The sequence below is a fragment of the Monosiga brevicollis genome, genomic scaffold, assembly GCF_000002865.3.
Source record: "Monosiga brevicollis MX1 MONBRscaffold_43 genomic scaffold, whole genome shotgun sequence".
In the NCBI taxonomy this organism is placed as follows: Eukaryota; class Choanoflagellata; order Craspedida; family Salpingoecidae; genus Monosiga; species Monosiga brevicollis.
The window spans coordinates 149,990-169,679 of record NW_001865080.1 but is presented as its reverse complement, the minus strand read 5'-3'; the positions used below and the strand labels follow the sequence as shown (position 1 = coordinate 169,679).

Below are 19,690 nucleotides of genomic sequence, written 5' to 3'. Positions count from 1 at the left end.
CCAGTGGGATCGTTGATGATTTGTGGCACAAAACATTCAATCCCCCCTTCTCTCTCAAGCTGCCATTGTCACACCGGGCTCACCTCACAATCCTGCTCTTCTGCCCACTTCTTGTGCCCTTGTGCCTCACCAGATCTTTGGACTGAGAAGAAGTCGTTGCCTCCCAACATAAACAGACAGCCATGGCTCGCAACATCAGCATGACGATGGGCCTGCGTAACGCCTCGTCTGGCCTTTACCTGACCCAGGAGACCTTCGGCTTTGCCGTCAACTGCAACGGTACGGTTCCTTTTCCAGCACATTCTTTGTGGTTCATCTCCAGCCGTAGCACTAGTCTTTCGTCAACCATCTTCTTCTGTTTGTTTCTTTCGTCTCGCCTGGACGGCGCGTTTTGAACCTGCTTCAAATCGCCATCGTTCTCCTTGTTGTAAAACCAAACCTTGCATCTTCTTTGACGCTCCGGGTTTGGTGGTCAACATTTGAGAAGAGGGGGCGGATCCACTGGTCCTGATATTGTTGTTCATGTACTGGGTGGTTCCATCATATTTTGTTTCCCCCCCGTGTCCTGTGATCCCCCTGCCTTCTCCTTTCCTTTTCTTGTAGCTCGCCTCATCTTGTTTTGATGCCTCTTTTATTTGGTTTGCCGCCTCGTTCGCAGGCAAGAGCCTGAAGAAGAAGCAAACGCTCACGCTCGTGGCCCAGGACGGTGGCATCCACTTCAAGACCCACCTGAACAAGTTCCTTTACGGTGATCGCGACGGCAACGTCAAGGCCGACGCTGATGCCCCTTCGGCCGAGACCCAGTGGACCATCCTCCCCCAGGCTGATGGCACCTGGGCCCTCAAGTCGGCCGCTGGCTTCTTCTTCCACGGCACTGGCGACAAGCTCACCGCCTTTGTCGGTGGCGATGATGTCCCCGCTGATGGCCGCTGGGTCGTCCACCTGGCCATGCACCCCCAGATCAACCTCTACAACGCCATGCGCAAGCGCTACGTGCACCTCAGCACCGACGGTGAACTCCAGTGCAACGAGGATGTGCCATGGGGTGAGGATGCCCTCCTCAACCTCATCTTTTTCGAGGAGCACCCCACCGGCCGCTACGGTCTCATGGCCTGCAACGGCAAGTACCTCGAGAACTCTGGCAAGCTCGTCGATGCCCCCAATGGCAACTGCCAGTTCCTCCTCGGCTTCCACGATGATCACATCTCCCTCTGCGACGACGAGGGTCGCTTCCTGAGCTGCGTCGGTGGCAAGGGTACCGTCCGCGTCAACAAGCAGAAGGTCACCAAGGACGAGCTCTTCCGCATCCAGGACTCCGAGCCCCAGTTTATCATCCGCAACATCTTCAAGAACCTCAACGTGTCCGCCCGTAACGGCGCCGAGGTTAAGGCCGACCAGAAGCTCAACGACGTTCAGGACACTGAGCGCTTCCAGTTTGAGGTCGCCGATGGCGAGGTTCACGTCATGTCCGACAAGCTCAAGTACTGGGCTCCCCGCGATGATGGCTCTCTCGCCGTTGAGACTGAGAAGAAGTCTGCCAACACCGCCTTTGTGGTTGACTACTCGGCCGGTAACACCGTCAAGTTCCAGCACAAGGCCAGCGGCAAGTTCCTCATTGCCAAGCCCAACGGCGCCATGTTCGCCACTGGCGATGCCTCGGACGAGGCCGCTGCCTTTGAGCTCGCCATTATCAACCGCCCCACCCTGATTCTCCGTGGCCAGTACGGCTTCCTCGGCGTCAAGGGTGCCTCGGGCCGCGTTGAGTGCAACCGCTCCCACCCCGACGTCTTCAACCTCGTGTCCAAGAATGGCGAGTACTATCTGCAGAAGGACGGCAAGTACTGGACCGTCGACCAGGATGGCGTGGCCTGCGTGTCTTCGTCCCCCGTTGCCTTTTTCTTTGAGTTTGTCCAGCTCTCCAAGGCCCTCATCAAGCACAAGGAAAGCGGCAAGTACATCATTGGCGAGCAGAACGGTGGCTTCAAGGCCAACGGCGACCGCGAGGAGACCAACACTCTCTGGGAGTTTTAAATGAATGCACATTATCTCACATGAATCCCCGGTGCGAGGTTGTTGTTGATCGCTGGTGTCCCTTCATACCCTCTTCTTTTACTTGCCTCGTTTGTTTTCTTTTCTTCTTCTCTTTTTTTTTCTTCGCCATGTCCACGTCTCCTGGGCGCGCCTTGGCCCCGGGCTATGCCGTGTTGATAAGGTGGTTGGCTGACCGAGGAGGGTGTGGCACACCCTGCGCCATCTCTCTTGGAAACTGAAGAAAAATAAAAAAGAACAACAATTAACTGAATGACGATCCTTTTGATTTCTCTTCTTTCCTAAGATCACGGTGATGCATGCCAGTTTTGGACGGGACACGGCCTCGGCACGGCATGGCAGTACGAGGTTCACCGACGTCAGAGGACAAAGATATAAAAAAGAGTAGGGTTTCACGTGTTGGTAGGGAAACCACCCCGGCATGGCACGTGGATGGTTGGTTGTCTGGCCCTGCACCTTGTACGGCCGGTCCAGAAGGGGGACATGTCTGTCTCACGCGCAGGGCGGGACAGCCAACCTGAAGCATGAGGATGAGCAGTTGCAGGCTTGAGCGAGAGGTTGAGAAAGAGAGGTTGAGAGAGAGAGAGAGAGAGAGAGAGAGAGGTTGAGAGAGGTTGAGAGAGAGCTAGAGAGCTTGAGAGGTTGAGAGCTTGAGAGCTTGAGAGAGAGAGAGCTTGAGAGAGGTTGAGAGAGAGCTAGAGAGCTTGAGAGGTTGAGAGGTTGAGAGCTTGAGAGAGAGAGAGCTTGAGAGAGCTTGAGAGAGAGAGAGAAAGAGAGAAAGAGAGACAGAGAAAGAGAGAAAGAGAGAGAGAGAGCTTGAGAGAGAGAGAGAGAACAACAGACACGCACACGCACGCACACAACATGTGTTTGGTGATGTCGCGCAGTCAGGCGTCCGTCCGGAAGGGCAGTCGGAGGCGGAAGGACAGGCGAACGATCAGTACAGAAGCAGGAAAGCCAATGCAGGGCTGGTTCAACGGGTTGCTGGTCTTCGGTGACTGTTTGGGAGCAAAAGAACAGGATGCCGTTTTGCGGGCGTGCTGGACGCGTGTTTCCGCCCCCTTTTTTTTCTATGCATATCTCTTGTGTTAATATCACGCTTGACGTCTCCCTGTGGTACAACTCCATGATGCACCTCTATCTCTGTCATCCTGTTTAAATACTAAGAAACCTTTGCAGTTTGGGGCCAGTATGAATTAAACCTCTGAAACTATTCACTCCAAACTTGTCCTCTCTGCAGATGAACACCAGTGGAGAGATACTCTCTCTCTCTCTCGCGCACGCTCTCTCTCTCTCTCTCTCTCTCTCTCTCTTTTTGCTGCTGCTGGAGCTGCTGGAGCCTGCTGCTGGAGCTGCTGGAGCCAGTGCTACTGGTGCTGCCGTCACGTCACGAGAGCGTGTGTTTGGCATCTTGGGTCAGCTCGAGCTTGCCATACGCGTCAATCTTTCCCTCGAGGTGCATTGGGTTGCCTTTCGGCCGCAAGACGCCGCTGCCTTTTGCCATCGAGGTTGCTGCGACACCGGTCGACTTTGCATACCAAGTCCCCTTTGATCACATCAGGTAGCTTTCGCCCCTCGCTCGGCAGTGCCGCCAGCCAGTCTGCTCTCTGTCTGCCCTGTGGCATCGCCTGCTGTGTGCCATCCTACTGTACAAGAGAGGCAAACGATCAGACGGCTAGCGACCCTCGGCCCAGCGCCTTTCCTTGGACGACTGACGCGGGCCCTTGATCGTTTCTCCCTGTGGTGTGGGCTAGCATCAGACATCATGGCTGACGAGGAGGGACAAAAAAAGCGCAGCACGCTGGGTCGCATGTTTTCTTGGGGCAAGAAGAACCGCAAGGAGGATGTGCCCATGGCGGGCGCGCCCCCCGCTGCTGGCGCGGCTGCCAGTCCGCCAAAGTCCAAAAAGGAGCTCAAAAAGGAGGCCACACTTGCCAAGAAGGAGGCCACACTGGCCCGCAAGCGAGAAAAGGAGGCCACCCAGACCAAGAAGGCGGGTCCTACGCCCACCAAACGCAAAGACGCCACTCTGGCCAAAATGAAGGAGGCCACCCTGGCCCACCAGCGCCGTGAGAGCAAAGCCGGCAAGAAAAACTCCAAGAAGAAGCAAAAGCAAAAGCGTCACCAGGCACAAAAGGTCCGACGTGGTCGTCTCTATGTCAACCTCCGCCTCAAAGGCGATACCCTGGAGGCTGATATCGAGGAGGCCAAGGACCTGATTGAAATGTCCAAGGCCGGCGATGCCAACCCTTACGTCGAAGTCTCCGTGACCTCAAGTGCCGTCAAGAACGGCGTGCAGAAATCCGCCGTCATCCAGGGCACTCGCAAGCCCCAATTCAAGGCTAGCTTCTCCTGGGAGCTGCCCAAGCTCAACAAGGACTCAACGATGCTCCGCATCTACATCCACCACGAGAGCAAGGGCTTTGGCAAGAAGCGCTCCTTCATGGGTGGCATGGCCTTTTCCATTGCTGAAATCGAGGATGTCGGCACCATCACCGAAGGCTGGTTCCGCCTATTGGACGAGCAAAAGGCCGAGAATCAAAACGTCCCCTTTCGTGTCAAGCGCCGCCATGAGATGACCACCGAACAAATGGAAATTTATGGCATTATTGGTGATGCTGCCTTGCCCCCGCTGCCGACCCCTGCCGTCTCAAGCCCCATTGTCACGGACGGCGACGATTATCTTCAGCCGAGCACTGTTGCGAACCTTCAGGCCGAGGCTAATCTTGGTGATCTTCCTCTGCCCGCCTTGCCGTCCCAGCCCGGCGCGTCGGCCAAGAGCAGCCCTGGTCTGAGCATGGAAGACTTTACCTACCTCAAGGTGCTGGGTCAAGGTGCCTTCGGTAAGGTCCTCATGGCTGAGCGCAAAGCCAACAAGGAAATTGTTGCCATTAAGGTACGCCACCCGCCCTGGTGGCGTCCGTGTTGAAAGTCCGGAAGCATGTTGTCCCCGCCACTACCAGCCCAGGTCCTCACGCTGTTTGTCTTGGTGTTCAGGTTCTATCAAAGGAGGCGGTGGTTGATGACGACGATGTTGAGGCCACACTGATCGAGCGGCGCGTGTTGGCCAAGGCATCCGACTGCGCCTTCCTGACCAAGCTGCACGGTACCTTTCAGACTCCGAGCCATCTCTACTTTGTGATGGAGTTTATCACGGGCGGCGACCTCATGTTCCATGCACAAAAGGTTGAAAAATTCACCGAAGACCAAGCGCGCTTTCTTGTGGCCGAGATTTGCGAGGGCCTCTGGTACCTGCACGAGCGTGGCATCGTCTACCGCGATCTCAAGCTCGACAACGTCATGCTGGCCGGCGATGGCCACGTCAAGATTGCCGACTTTGGTCTCTCCAAGGAGTCCCTCTGGGGTGCGGCCACCACCACGACCATGTGTGGTACACCAGGTTACATGGCCCCCGAAATTGTTAACGAGAAACCCTACAACTTTAGCGTGGACTGGTGGGCCCTCGGTGTTCTTCTTTTTGAGATGCTCGTGGGTGAGTCACCCTTTGATGGCGACGATGTGGACGAAATCTTTGAAAACATTCAAGGCAAGGAGGTGGAGATCCCCTCTAGCGTTAGCGGGGCCGCTGCTGACTTGATTCGAGCCTTCTTGACCCGCGATGTTGCCAAGCGCCTCGGCTGTGGCACCAACGGCAAGGACGACATTCGTAACCACAAGGTCAGTTTTTGCCATCTTTTGGTGTGTGTGCGTGGGTGGTTTCCCTGCCCGGATTGGTAATGCGGCTCTTTGCGTCTACATCTCGACTTCACTGTGGGAATGGTTGTCGGGGATGACACATCTTTTGCGTGATAGTTCTTTTCCGGTCTGAGCTGGACCGACCTCAAGGAGCGCAAGATTGAGCCGCCATACAAACCCGCGAGTGAGGGCGACCCACTATCCAACTTTGACCCCGAGTACACGGACATGGACATTGAGCTCACCCCTGTCGAGCAAGAGGTCATTGCCGACCTGGATCAAATGCTCTTTGCCAACTTTGATTTTGTCGCCGGTTTGTCGGCCGTCGAGTCTGAGGTATGCCGCGCGTGCTACGTTGCTTGCGTGTTTGCTCGCTGGCTGCCAAATGGCACTGCCAAGATTCCAAGCCCCGGGTCACGCTGGCTCTTGCTAGTGCCTTTCTCTCACCCCCTTTCCGTGGCTCGTGATCTCTCTTGCAGGAGGCACCCATGTCCAAGTACGATTGGTACCGACCCGATCTCAACCGTCAGTCAGCCACGGCCCTGCTGCAGTCGGCACCCACGGGAACCTTTATCGTCCGCGAGTCGCGCCAACCCAATTGCTATGCCGTCTCCGTGTCTCTGGGGTCGCGCGTGTGGCACGGCGTCATCACCCCCTCCACGACGGCCACTGGCGACAAGTTGTACAAGCTTTACGTCAAGAACAAGTTTTCCGATATCCCAGAGCTCGTCAACTACTACCACGAGCAGCCCATTGCGCTCAATCCCAACGGCCAGCCCATTGTGCTGACCAGTGGTGCAGATGACGACGAGTAAAAAGAGAGAGAGAGATAGAGAGAGATAGAGAGAGAGAGCGAGAGAGGGATTGGCCGACCACGTCCATTCTGTTTTGGCGTCTCTCCTTCAAGCACAAGCTGGCTTTTGTGTTCTTATATACGCTTTGATATTTCTTCCCGTTTAGCATCAGCCCTCTGCCAATGGCCGAGGGTTGTTTGATAGCACCTTTGATTTGACGAGAACCGCGCATCTGCTGATCATCAAGGGCTTGACAGATTGTTCGGGCATGCAAAGGTCTTGGTTGATCTTTTTGTGCCTTTTGGTGTTTTTATCACCTTGTTTTTTCCCGCCCCACTCGTCCTGTTGTGGGCGAATTTTGTGGCTAGGCCTTTGCTGCGCACGTGTGTTGTGATTTTTTTGAAAGGGTTGTGTGTTTGACCCGCTGGAAATGTTTTGCTGTCTCTGATCCTTATTCTCGCTCATGATTTGCTCTTGGCGCCAACTCTGAATTGAATTGAATTGAATTGAAAGGCAGGCTTGAGTGTTGTTGTCCAGGTGACGAAACCACCGACTGAGACACGGGCACCTTGTGCCGGCGGACAGCAGATGAGCGGCTGTGGTTTAGTGGCGCTTGAAGTAATCCAGCTTGTCGTCGGGGGTGGGGATAATCTGTCGGGGGAAGACAAAAGCGGGTGAGCTTTGCCAGGCGAGTGGATTTGTACTTGGCGCCACAAGCAAAATAGGTAGGCCAGACATACCGTGTCATCTCCGGGCTGCCAGTTGGCGGGGCACACAACGCCGTGTTCGTCTGTGTGTTGGAAGGCCTTGACAAGGCGCAGAGTTTCTTCGACCGAGCGACCAACCTAGGCAGGTTTGGGGGTGGAGGACGGGGCTTTGAGCAGGTCGCGCTCTAGAGCAGGTCATTGACGGATGTGTTCTTACCGGGAGGTCATTCACGGTGGACTGTCGAAGAATGCCCTTGTCGTCAATGATAAACAAACCACTGTGGCACGAGGGGAGGCGAATGCGGTTGGCGGCCCTAGTTCGTGAGCGCTAGAGTTTCAGTCGGGGCGCCATGAAGTAGGGGAGGCAAGTGGTTCGCAATATGTGTATACCGGAGGCTATGGCCAGCGTCGCGGAGGAGCACGCCGTAGTCGGCAGAGATGGAGTGTGTCAAGTCGGAGACGAGTGGCATGCTCACAGCGCCGAGGCCACCCTCATTGGTGGGCGTCTGCGTCCTGTAACATGCGTCAATCAGTGAGCCTTAGGAGTTTTGATTCAGCCTGGCGGGAGGGAGCACTGTAAAGCCCATTCCAAGGTCTGACGAACCAGACTTTGAGGGTGTAGACCGAGTCAACGGTCACGATCAGCAGCTGATGATAAAAGAAAAAAGAGAGAAAAAAAGGAAGGGTATGATGAGGTCTGGCACACTCACTCACTCTTGCCCGAATGCTTGGGCGCATCGGACGAGGAGCCAGGACGGGGGATGTACCTGGGTGTTGTGAGCCTTGAACTGGTCGATGGCACGCTCAAAGGCCAGGACCTCCGTGGGGCAGACAAAGGTGAAGGCCAACGGCACAAACATCAAGACTACGTATTTGCCCTGATGAGCACGCGCATGGGGGGTGAGTCTGGGCAGAGCCACGGGCCTGGTCAGGTGATGCCGGTCGGCTGGTCGGAGGGCAACGATTCGCTTGCCTCGTAATCAGCCAGTGAGACTTTGGTAAGTTCACCATCAATCACGGCATCGGCCGTGAAGGCGGGGGCCGGAGCCTGAATGCGTGCCGTGGTGCTGGTGATGTCATGGTTGCTGGGATGACTATGGACGCATCGACCGGCCGAGCGGAGGGTTTAGCAGCCGCCACAGTCCACAAATTGCATCGGTTTTCCTCGAAACACTGGCCACCGACGAACGATACCAACCGATGCTGAAGGTCCCGTCCACAGCATCCACAGGACTCTGCCTGAACACCGCCCAGCAGCGCCACAAGCGCCAGGAGAGCCGTCACTGCCATCAAAACACCGCTGCCGTACGCCATCTTGTCGTCAGCGAGAGAAAAAATGTCAAGCGTTTGAGAGAAAGAGAGTTTTTTAAAGTGATTTGAAGAGATATGGAGGGATTCTAGAAATTTTAGTGGTGATTTCAACGGGTTTCATAGAGGGTTTGAGAGATGCGAAGGCATCCGCGAGACGTGTGAGAGATGTGTCTAGGTGTGTGTGTGACCGTGTTTTGCTGGAACTTTCAGTGCTTCAGACATCTGGGTCATGATATGAATTTTTCCTTAAAGTAGAGACAGGCGGAGAAGCAGAGCTCTCGATGCGGGGAGGACAACATAGCAGGCTGCGAAAGGGAGGTGCCTCAGGCGATCCCCAATGTAGCCCGTGAAACCTCGTATGGGAGACTGGGGTTCGATGCGGCTGAATCATCAAATATCGGGACCGCATGCATGGCAGCAGACCGGGAGAGGGGCTCATGCGTCAAGGCCGCAGCCTCTGACACATGCGATCAAAGGCTAGAAGGAATCAAATAGCGGCTGATTGTTGACACCAGAACCCAGGGCCCCACGGCAACACGCACACTCTCAAGCCCTGCCCGAGGCTATCGTGGGCAAGTGGCAGAGGCCACAAGCCCCTGAGACAGAGAGAAGAAGAGAGCAACTGGACGAGACAGAGAGAAGGGAAAGGTGTGTGGGAAGAGAGGGCGAAGGAAGAAAGAAAGGAAAAAAAAAAAAAAAAAGCAGCAGCAGTAGTAGATATCAACCAACAAAGCCAACGCCAAGAACACCGAGGAACAGGAGACAGGGAGTGAGGCAGGGAGCCTGCTGCTCATGACTTGTAGGGGCCGGTAGGGGGTGCCACGGGATTGGATGGCTGTTGATAATAGCCCATGGGGGGTGGCGGGCTCTGTGTGTAGCCATGAGGATATGGGGTGGTGCCCGGGGGCATGGCTGCGGCATACTGTTGGTGGGCGGGTGGGTAGGCCGTCTGTGCTGTTGGTGTGTAGGCAGGCGGGGGGACATTGTTGTTCATAGGGGCATGGTAGGGGCCGGGCTGTTGGGGATGGCCGTATGGGCCAGCTGATGTGGGGTAGCCCGCAGCGGCGGGTGGCGGGCTGAGGGCCTTGAGTTGCCAGGGGAAGGCACCGCGGTTGCGACCACCCGAGTCTTGGCGGACGTTGTAGACGAAGCAGTTGTGTTCGGGGCTGAAGCGTTTGCCGACGACTACGCAGGTCGTTTCGAAGCCATGCTGGCTCTTGTACGAAACACGCTGGTTCACCTCAAAGTACTCCATAACGTACGATGGCGGCGGACGGGATTCCGCGGCGCCCATGATGAACGGTGTGTGGTGTGCTGGGCCGCCGCGCAAGCTTCACGACAAATGTCCCGACGAGCTCAAGCCCAAAGTGGGGCAGCACAACAATGAGGCGTCAAGGGCAGAGCGCGGCAAACAAGAGGCAAGGCTGCCGGGTTTGTGGCCAGGGTGAATGAAAGCAGTCGAAATCCAGCCGAGAGAAGCTCTATCGCCAACAGCGAAAAGGCGCGGTGAGCAGCAATGGAGTGTGTACCAGAAGCAAGCTCGGAGACCGGGAAATGGCGCCGTGGCCGTCAAGTGACGTGTGTATGTATGTATTGTATGTGCATGTATGTTGCCGAGGGTCAACCAAAGCTTGACGATCGCCCTGTGCTCTGCCCTTCCGAAGAAAAAAAAAACGGAGCAGACGTAAACGAGGCGGCTGGATCTCTGTGTGCGTGTGTGTGTGTGTGTGTGCGTTTCCCCTCTGAACCCAAGTTGCATACATGTGTGTGTGTGGTACATGTGGCATCATCGAGCAGGAAAAGGGGTCGGAGAAGGCAAGGAAGAGCGGGAGAGACCAGGGACGCGAACACCCGGGGCAAGAACAAACACATGACCGGACTGACCTCAAAGAGAGATGCGATGATGACGACAGCAGTTGGAAAAATGAAAAGACAGAGAAAGAGAGAGAGAGAGAGAGAGAGAGTGTGTGTGTCAGTGGTGAGATGATGAAGATTGCATTGAAACCACACACACACACACACACACTCTCTCTCTCTCTCTCATCGCCATTTTGAAATGTAGCAGCCAGGTACACTGCCCTGCCCTGCTACCCCTCTCCTCCTCACCCAGCCCCAGCCAGCTCGTCGCCTGTCTGTCCCGGGCTGCCCTCGTTGCATGATGACCACACGCACCGCCCTCCTGTGAAAACGTAAACCTGTTGTTCGTCAACCAACCGCGCGCGCACGGTCCATGGATTTGTCTGACAACGACGGGTGGTACATGTGTTATGGCACATGTACCGGGGAAAGTATTTTACTATCCCCACTCGTTCAAAGATGCTTTCCTGTGTGCTGTTGGTGAGGGGCCTTGTAGCCGCAGAGTCAAAAAGCATGATTCAGAGATAAATTCATGACACGACTAGAGCACGACATGCTAGAGAGGTGATGCTGGAATGCCCAGGGATTGACTGGTCCACCTGCCGCAAGAGAGAGAGAGGATCAGCAGGGTAAGACGGTGTCAGCACCACGACCACCAATAGCTCAACAGGCCAAAAGAAAAAAACAAGCAAGGGGAAAAGAAAAAAACAAGAATGCGCTCAGACAAATGCCTCGTGTTTGTCTTCAAGAGATCGCAAGGGTAACGGCGGGTCGAGACCGCACAGAACGTGAAGCCTCGTCCCACACTGGCGTACCCTCACTTTCAGACTCGTCATCTAAATCGAATCGTCACTGCGCTCTTTTCCCCCCGACAACAAAAAAAACAACAACAACAGCACAACAACCAAAAGACACGCGCGACCATTTCACTTGCCTGCGCTACAGCGTGCAAAACTGCTAACACTCGTCAAAGATGCTGCTGCTCGAGGCTCACAAGCTACGAAGAATAGAAAGAATAAAAAAAAGGTGAGAACTTAGGCTTCAAGTTCACGAGTCCATTGGCAGTCGGGAGCAGCATCAGGTTAGCTGTTTTATCAACACGGGAATTCAGCCCCGAAAGATGGTTGATATGATAAGCATACTCATCATGTGCGCCGTCGCATTCACAACTCGTTCACTCGCCATTCACAGCTCACCTGAGGCAGAGAGTGAGAAAAGGAAGAGAAAAATGCCACTGACCGGCCCACGTTGTGTGTGGTCTTGTGACCGTTGACTCCCTTTGAGGTCCAAAACTCGTTCACCCACACACTTTCACCTTTTTTTTTTTCTTCTCTCTCTTCTCAGCTTGGTGTTTCCTTTTTAATTTTAAAGGGGAGCTACAAGTTTAGCTTCGCTCTCAAGGATGGAAAACGAGAGATTTTTTTTTTTTTGGATTGCTTACACAGAAAACACAAGCCATCCTCTCTCGCCAATCTCGCGCGCCATCAAACCCACCAAGCACCACGGACAAAAAGAAATAAGACACAGACAGTCGCGCATGACACAAGCAAGAGAGGCTAGATGGAGCGAGAGCATTGGGACAGCAGCGCCACAGTGCCCTGGGCCCTCTGTCGCCTAGGTCGTACGAATTTGGTAGTCGCCGTTCATGGTGATGTAGCGCACCCACGGCAACGCCTGATAACCGCTCTTCTCGATAATCTTAAGATAGCGCACCTATGACGGTCAAAGAAAACAGCAAAGTAAAAACGTCAAGCCCCCCCGTGCAACGATCCTTCGTCGCAGCGAGGCGGGTCGTCCCGTTGCACGTACCTGGATGCCCGAGGTGGTAAAGTAGGGAATCTCAAACTTCACTTGGATCGGAGGGCGAGATTCGGCCTCCTCCGACTCGACCGAGGGCAGGTTGAAGTGGGCGCGCATCATAAACTCTTTGCCACCGGGAAACTGCTTGATGGTCCAGACCACGGCCGACAACTCTGGCGCATACTTGCACGTGCCCATGACTGTCTTGAACGTTGGCGTGTCCGCATCCGCAGGCACGGGCACGATAATCTGCACGTTGTTGGCCGTCGAGCGACGCTTAAAGTTGGATTTGGCCTTGATCATGTACTCGACGCGCGAGTGCGAATGACGCTCAATCACACTCTCAATCCAGATCAATGGCTTGACATGTTGCGTCAGTCGATAGGACATGAGCTCAAACTCGCCCTCGGGCGGCACAAAGCTGATCGTGTGATCCGTGTCAAATCGTGATAACCGCACGCATTGATGAAACTTGACGTCTTCCAACTCCACACTCTTGCCCTTGCCGCCGCCTATGGCAAAGCACCACAACAAAAGAGGCACGGATCAGTGACCTTTCAGAAGCATACCAGCCACAGAAACCCCTCCTCAGCCGGCACTGCAGATGAGATGGTCTTTTCGCTACGCTGGTATCTCATCTGCACCCGATCTCGTCTGCACCACGACAATTCAAACGTACGGCGACCCGTCGACTCAAAGACGACCTTGTCGTTCAGACCCAGTCTCAGCTCGGGCATGCCTGTTTAGCGTTCAAAAAGGGCGTGAGTGCTATTTTTTGAAAAAAAAAAAAAAAAAAAAAAAAAAAAAAAAAAAAAAAAAGAATCGCAGCAAATGGAGATGCGCCACATACCGCTGAGCTGAACGCGCATTTGCACCGAGCCCGCAATGTCCGAGTGCAGCACATTGCCGCTGGCGCTGACCAGTAGATTGATCGATTCGACCACATCCAAAAATACCTCGTTCTTGCGGTGCTTGATGCCATCCGCGCGCCACGAGACAGCATTGGTCACGGCCATGGGTGGGCGAGGTGCCGCCGCCTCCAGCTTGCGGCCCGTCTGTGTAATGTATGTCTGTATGTGTGCCAAACAATCAAGGACCAGATGAATGAAAAACCCACCAAGAAGGAACCGAGTCGGGCGACCACGGTGGTGGGAGCGCAGGTACATTTGTCGGCTCAGTTGCGCACCTGCAAAATCTGAGACTCGGTGAATTGCGGATAACCAAAGTCCATTAGCTCGTCAAGGAGCTCGTAGATGATGACAAAGTTGTCGCGAATGGATTCCTCCTCCAGCGTTGTAAAATAGTCAATCAGAATCTAGCCCACAACCATAGCATGAAGCAAAGTTGAATTGAGCTGATCGTCTGGATTGTCTGGGCAGTGAGTTGACGAATGGCATGCTGTCCTCCTTCTCCAGCGCCTGCTTTGAAGCCACTGGGGTAACCGGCCTTGTTGCTTACCTCGACCAGGCGGTGAAGGAACACAAAGACTAGCGCGGCGTTGGCGTTCTTCTTGCTAGCAGCCACCACGTAGAGGTTCTCGTGTTTGATGTACATGTAGTTGGCCTGCGCCACGCCGGTTCATTTCATGCAGGAGAGGGCACAGCATGCAGCGTGAAAGTCACCCAAAGGTTAGACATCAATTTTGTCAACACGAGCGGGACGGGCATGAGCGAGATAGGCACGAGCGCACAACCAGGTTCACACCTTGTCGCTTGAAACAATGGGCGTTGCAACGCCTTCGTCCTCATTGTCAAGGGCTAGGGCCAAAAACTCGTCAATGCAGTTGCGCGGCAAGTCACCACGGTAGTCGCGCGAGATCAAGGCCTAAAGCACGGTTTCAGCCATGGAGTGACACGGAGCAAGGGTGAGCGCGCCAAATCACTGAGCTCAAACCCAACTGGCCCCTCATCACACGGCACTGCTCAGCCTGCATCCAGGCACCAAGACCAAGCGCCGTGGCCAAGTTTCCGCCCGATACAGGTGGGTCAAGGCTGGGAATCAGGGTCAGGGAGGCGAACCGCACCTTGCCCTTGAGGTCCAGGATGTAGATGGCCGAGGCCGACATGATGAAGGTGAGTCGTCGACTGACGGTCGAACAAGTCTTAACACAGCCGTCTCTGTTGTGTGCCGGCAATTGGCACAAACGCTCCACCCGTCACCGGCCCTTTCCAATTGTTTCAATGCTCGCCTTGATAGGTAGCCCAGGGACCTGGCCGCCCTGGCAATCGAGTCTGAGACACCGACGCCACCAGCCAGTGACCACTCGATCTCGTCGTTCCCGTTCCGCTCGAAACAACAACACCGACAAAATAGCCCAAAGGGGATCAAATCGAGCAAAAGGATCAAAAGTATCAGCATATCACAAAGAACCAGAGCTGGAATGGGATGGAAATGTTTGTATCATTGTGGGGGTGTTATTCTTCGAAAACGTATTCAGATTACAACAAGTTGTATTTTCTGACAAAAGCTGGCCTCAATCAATCAGGGCGCTGGGTAGGTAGTAAATTCACAAGGTCCCAGAACCAAAAAAGAAAAAAAAAGAAAGAAAGAGGGAGCAAGTGAAGAACAATGGAACAAATAAGAGGGTAAAGAGTCAGCTAGAGAAAACCGGCGAACCAACTGCCGGGATTTGGGTCAGAGGACACCAAATCACAAGGCGACCGACCGTTTCGGGCAACATGACGAACGTGCATACAAGACACAGACCACAGAGCAGCGATCGGGAGCAAGCAGAGAGGCATGTGGTGAATCTGGCAAAAACTAAAAACATCAAACATTAAACAGGAAAAGAAAGAAGAAGAAGAAGAAGAAGCAAAAAACCAGAGGCACGAGTACAAAAGCAGAAACCAATGAAACCGCCAGATGCAACCATGAGGGACGAAATGCACGCGCACAAGACAGGGGTCGAGGTCGAGAATAGAAAAGAAAAGACAACAAAGGTTGGTAAGATTGGGGTGAGCGATAGGACCCAGAGAACAAGCGGGCTGTGGATGGGGCTAGGCTGGCACAGCCGACTCAGACCACGCTATCCTTGGATTCACGCCGAGGTGGCGGTACGGGCGGTGGCGACTCGGTCCCTTCACGTTCCGTGGTGGACTGTGGAGCGCGACCCAACATGCAGCCGCGTAAGAAGAACAAGGGAGAAAAAAAGAAGAAGGAGAAGAAGAAGAAGAAGAAAAAAAAAAGCCACAATTGTGGACAGGGGGAACGGTTCAATCGCGGGGCAAGACGTACCACCACTTCGTAACGCTTGCGCAGGGTCACGGGCGCCTCGTCCATGGCCGTATACACTTCATCACCTTCGTTCAGGGCGTCCAGCACCTCTGCCTCCGATGGTGGGAGCGTTGAGTTGGGCACATTGGCATCTGACATATCTTCGTCTACAGACACGGACACGGACACGGACACGGACACGGACACGGACACACAGATACGCCATGCGAACCAAGGTCAGAAAGGCATGTCAACTCGCATTGTATGACAGCATTGATTCATTTCGACCTACATATTTCACCATCCTCAGATACCAGCATGTTTGAGGTTGGGTCCGGCTGGGTGTCGGAAGCGGCGGTCACTTCGCTGGGCCCACCCTCAGCCGTCTCCATGCTCTCATAAATGGCAGGGTCTTTCTCGTCCCCAGCGCCATGAGTAGCCTGCTCTGTATCCATGCTTTCATACACGGCATCGGTTTCCGTCTCTGCAGCCCCGCTGCCAGGACCTTCCAGGTCCACGCTCTCGTACACGTCGGGCTGGGGTGAAAGCGAGCGCTTGCGAGCGGCTTGGTCATTCGAGGGCTCAGCTTCCGTTTCCACGCTCTCATAAATGTCTCCGTCAACTGGCCTGGTATCGGCCGGTACGCGTCGAATGTTCTCTTGGCTACCACGCGGTGGGGGAAGGGCTGGAGCGCGGGGGCTTGGTCGTGGGGGCAATGACGGCTGCGGGGTTGGGCTAGCCGGGCCCTCCTCCTCGTCGGACATATCGTTGGCAGCAGCGTATACGCTCGAGTCTAGGGCCAAGGCATCGGCGTCTGCATACATGGTCGGTTCACGGGACACGTGGTCTGCCGTGTCGTATATTTGAGCATCATCCGTGGGGTTCTCCAAAGACTCGTACACGGGCAGGGGGGCACTTTCGTCAATATCCGCACCCGTCTCCGCTCCCGGCGGAGCAGAAGAGCTTGCAGACGCCACATCACGGTCGGTACCGGGCGCCGGCGCCGCATCCGTTGATGTCTTGGCCACCGCTGCTGGTGCTTGGTGACGCTCTCGGTGCTTGGCCATCTCCTCGGGGGACAGTACGGCCACGCCGACAACGCTGCCCTTCATGTCCAAGGGAAGACCCTCAACAGTTGTTTCAAGCTTGGCCGGTTTGGGGACCGCTTCTAGCAGGAGGCGCACCGAAGAAACATCCATTTCCACGTTTTGGTTGTTGACAAAGCCCACGGCCTTGTTGGCGTTGCGACACACCCACACGCCGCTGGGCCCACGGCTCATTTCCAAAATCTCCAGGCGTTCGCCGAGCGCAATGGGCAAAAACGTTTCGTGAAGAGATGACGCAGGTGGTGCCTTGGTCACACGGCCTTGGCCACACGTCTCGGTGCGCGCCTTGCACTCATCCAGCAAGGCTCGATCCTCCTCCGAAATCTCCGGGACGGCTTCGGATTTCTTGCGGCGAAACAGGCCTCCACCCGAGCGCTTGCGCGTCGGTGGCTTTTTCTGTTTTAGGAAAGGGAGGTGGCGGGTAAAGGCCCATGAGCAAGGCGTGCCAGGCATTGGGCACGGGTACCCATACTCAAGTCAAAGCGTAAACGCACGGTTGCTTGGGCAGGAGCTGGCGTTGCGCCCGTGGAAGCCTGGGGCTTGCTCCCAGAGGCAAACACATCTGCTGCGCCCTCGCCCTCACCCTCGCCCTCGCCCCCGCTGCCCGCCGGGGCTTCTGCGATGCCCGAAAGACCGGTTGAGGCTGCGGCGCTAGCCTGAGGTTCACCTTCCTCCTCATCAGTGTCAGCCTTGGCGTAGGGCTACGCAGTAACAAGCAGTGTTTCAAGGCCGGTGAACTGGGTGTTGTCTCAATAACAGGCCGCAAAGCAGGTAGAGCACGAACCTGGGGAAGCTCGGGTGCTGTTGACCCCGGATTGCTTTCGCCTCCACCAGAGGTTGCGGTGGCATTCTAAGGAGGTGGCGAAGAGGGTGCGACAGGTGACGAAGTGAGGCATTTGCATGATTGGCGCAAAGCAGCATTATCCTGGGCAGTGGGCGAGGTGCATCGAACCGAAGCCATCGAGTCTGTGCGGCAGATGGCCGACTCGCGTTTTTTAGCCACGTAGACCTCTTCCTGCCCTTGCTGAGGTTCGAGATATGTGTTGCTGCTGTGGTCTACGCGAATCTGGGCAAGTTGATTTTTGCCCCGGAACATTTCATCCGCTTCGTCATAGTTATCCATGTCATCTGCACGAGAGGCGCATTGGGGAACGGGGAGTGGAGTGACAGGGTTGCGGCAGGCGACCCAGAGACAGAGCGGTGGAATGAAAAAAACAAACAAACAAACAAACAAAAAAACAAACAAACAAAAAAAACAAAAAACAAAAAATTAAACAGGACACTGCAATGAACGCGTACCGTCTGTATCGCTATCCTCGCCGTGAGGACGGCGTGCAGAGACGGCAGTGTTGGGTAACTTGGGAGGGGTGCGGCGATTACTGGCGATTGGGGCGGGATCGGCATCGGCGGGGAGGCTTTTGGGCGGGCGCGGGGGTGGAGTACCATCTGTGACAAGAGTCACGGTGGTGCTCGCGGGCGTCGAGGGCGGCGGCTTGGACGGGCGAGGGGGAAGGCTGCCAGAAATTCAGGGGAGGTGGTGGTGGGGGGGGGTCAGAAAAGGCAGCAGGCATGCTATGGGTGTGTATGTGTGTGTGTGTGTGTGTGTGTGTGTGTGTGTGTGTGTGTGTGTGTGTGCGCGCGTGAGGTAATGGAGCCCTGCTTTACGCACCGTGTGGAACGCTTGTCTTTGCGGACCAGGATCTTCGGCTCTGGGGTCAGTTTGGGACGGGAGGCACGCGAGGGCACCTCGGGAACGGGTTCCACTCTGGGTGAAAACAAAACGTGAGGCATGTCCTTATTGGACCCAAAGAAATCATGGGGGTTTTTTTCGTCCCTTTTTCTTCTTATGAAGGCAAAGGGGGCATGGTTTGAGCAGCGTAAGGAAGCCAGCGTACCGGCGCGGGGGAAGAGGGGGCAGGGTGTCGCCTTGTTCGTCGAGGTTGTCATAATCATTTGCGTCATCGCCTTCTTCATCCTCGTCGGCTGGTAGGCTGGAGGGGGCAACGCTGGGGTTGATGGGTAGACCAGCGGTATCACAGTATTCGTAGCTGTTGTCCTCTTCATCATCGCCATCTTGGGCAGCGGCAGGAGGAGCAGCCATGCCCCGGCCAGGAGAAGACAAGATGGGATCGGGAAGTTCATAGTTGTCATCGTCGTCGTCTTCCCCACCGTCCAAGGTTGTGGGAGGAGCAGCCACTGGTTCAGCGGGGGTGGGGACCTCGATTGGGGTCGGGTTGAGGTCTGCGGCCGTGTCTGGGGCCGGGCTGTGGGAATGTGAAGGGGATTCCGATGCGGGAGGCTGTTCAGGAATGGTAGGTTGTGGAGCAGTTGTGGCCATTGGTTCAGGGGTAGTGGGAGCAGAGGAGCCCGAGCTGGTAGCCTGGGAGGGAGGGCGAGGGCGAGGCTTGGGTTTGGGACGCGGCGTTGGGGTGGGGCCCTGGGTAGCGGCGGCTGCATCTGCCGCGTGAGTATCATTGGAAGCTTCTGGTCTAGTGACGCTCGGCGGCCTGAGGAGGTGGCGGGGGTGAAAAAAAAAAACACCGGTGAGCTGTGAAGGGACAATGTACGCGGGATCTGGGGGCAGCGGGGCAGCATACCGAGGGCGGGGGGCGACCGGGGGTGCAGCTACGTGCAATCAATCAGATGGAAATGTGGTGAGAGAGCATGCATGCGTTGGAAGATGGAACAAGCTAGAGAAGAGTACACATGGAGACAGAGAGAGACAGAGGGAGAGAGAGAGCAAGGGCAGCAGCAGCGCGCAGGGCTCAGGCACTTTACCTGGCATGGCGACGGTCAAAATTAAAATCAATGCGCAAAAAGGCGTCAAAGATTGAGCAAGGCAACGCGTTTGGGCTCAAGTGACAGCGGCAAGGGCAGGGTCTGCCGTTGGCTTTTCTCTGCTTTTAGGAAGCAGGCCGCGGGCCGAGCATGCTCATGGCCTGGCGGGGACGATGTGGTCTGCCCGTGCCCAGGCTCGGGTTTGCCGTCAAACACGATCAACACCCAACACTGCATTTATCAAACCCCAGGCAACGATCAGCCCCAACGGCTGCTAGAATCAACACACGCGCCTCCCTTTCAGCACTGAAGCAGGCGAACGCAGGCGCACCGACAGGCAGCCAGAAACCGAGCACCACGACCCGACCGGCACAGCGAT

At 55.5% G+C, this 19,690-nt stretch overlaps 7 protein-coding genes across 7 annotated transcripts; 2 read left to right on the top strand and 5 right to left on the bottom strand.

The window, feature by feature from the left end:
- Positions 1-132: 132 nt before the first annotated feature.
- Positions 133-2,310, top strand: MONBRDRAFT_39233 (uncharacterized protein). The gene is made up of 2 exons (XM_001750576.1): positions 133-279; positions 659-2,310. The coding sequence occupies exons 1-2, from the start codon at positions 183-185 to the stop codon at positions 2,029-2,031; spliced, it is 1,470 nt and encodes a 489-aa protein (XP_001750628.1). The 5' UTR covers positions 133-182; the 3' UTR covers positions 2,032-2,310.
- Positions 2,311-2,541: 231 nt separating this feature from the next.
- MONBRDRAFT_30109 (uncharacterized protein) lies at positions 2,542-3,177 on the bottom strand (the record flags this gene model as incomplete). Its single annotated transcript, XM_001750542.1, has 1 exon — positions 2,542-3,177. The coding sequence occupies one exon, from the start codon at positions 3,175-3,177 to the stop codon at positions 2,542-2,544; it is 636 nt and encodes a 211-aa protein (XP_001750594.1).
- A 637-nt stretch (positions 3,178-3,814) lies between these two features.
- Positions 3,815-7,054, top strand: MONBRDRAFT_39232 (uncharacterized protein; the record flags this gene model as incomplete). The annotated part of the gene is made up of 4 exons (XM_001750575.1): positions 3,815-4,945; positions 5,047-5,727; positions 5,863-6,081; positions 6,225-7,054. The coding sequence occupies 4 exons, from the start codon at positions 3,815-3,817 to the stop codon at positions 6,558-6,560; spliced, it is 2,367 nt and encodes a 788-aa protein (XP_001750627.1). The 3' UTR covers positions 6,561-7,054.
- Positions 7,026-8,271, bottom strand: MONBRDRAFT_35331 (uncharacterized protein). Its single transcript, XM_001750541.1, has 7 exons — positions 8,220-8,271; positions 8,014-8,124; positions 7,851-7,894; positions 7,637-7,759; positions 7,464-7,524; positions 7,280-7,384; positions 7,026-7,190 (listed from the first exon to the last, which is right to left on the bottom strand). Exons 2-7 carry the CDS (start codon positions 8,104-8,106, stop codon positions 7,143-7,145), a joined length of 474 nt encoding a protein of 157 aa, XP_001750593.1. The 5' UTR covers positions 8,107-8,124; positions 8,220-8,271; the 3' UTR covers positions 7,026-7,142.
- A 1,076-nt stretch (positions 8,272-9,347) lies between these two features.
- MONBRDRAFT_12695 (uncharacterized protein) lies at positions 9,348-9,851 on the bottom strand (the record flags this gene model as incomplete). The annotated part of the gene is made up of 1 exon (XM_001750540.1): positions 9,348-9,851. One exon carries the CDS (start codon positions 9,849-9,851, stop codon positions 9,348-9,350), a length of 504 nt encoding a protein of 167 aa, XP_001750592.1.
- A 1,993-nt stretch (positions 9,852-11,844) lies between these two features.
- MONBRDRAFT_39230 (uncharacterized protein) lies at positions 11,845-14,540 on the bottom strand. Its single transcript, XM_001750539.1, has 8 exons — positions 14,238-14,540; positions 13,919-14,038; positions 13,673-13,777; positions 13,401-13,529; positions 13,065-13,284; positions 12,894-12,953; positions 12,224-12,726; positions 11,845-12,127 (listed from the first exon to the last, which is right to left on the bottom strand). Exons 1-8 carry the CDS (start codon positions 14,277-14,279, stop codon positions 12,029-12,031), a joined length of 1,278 nt encoding a protein of 425 aa, XP_001750591.1. The 5' UTR covers positions 14,280-14,540; the 3' UTR covers positions 11,845-12,028.
- Positions 14,541-15,229: 689 nt separating this feature from the next.
- Positions 15,230-19,318, bottom strand: MONBRDRAFT_30104 (uncharacterized protein; the record flags this gene model as incomplete). Its single annotated transcript, XM_001750538.1, has 11 exons — positions 15,230-15,310; positions 15,449-15,594; positions 15,720-16,929; positions 17,028-17,234; positions 17,318-17,383; positions 17,486-17,661; positions 17,833-18,047; positions 18,203-18,298; positions 18,429-19,040; positions 19,131-19,158; positions 19,240-19,318. The coding sequence occupies 11 exons, from the start codon at positions 19,316-19,318 to the stop codon at positions 15,230-15,232; spliced, it is 2,916 nt and encodes a 971-aa protein (XP_001750590.1).
- Positions 19,319-19,690: the final 372 nt, after the last annotated feature.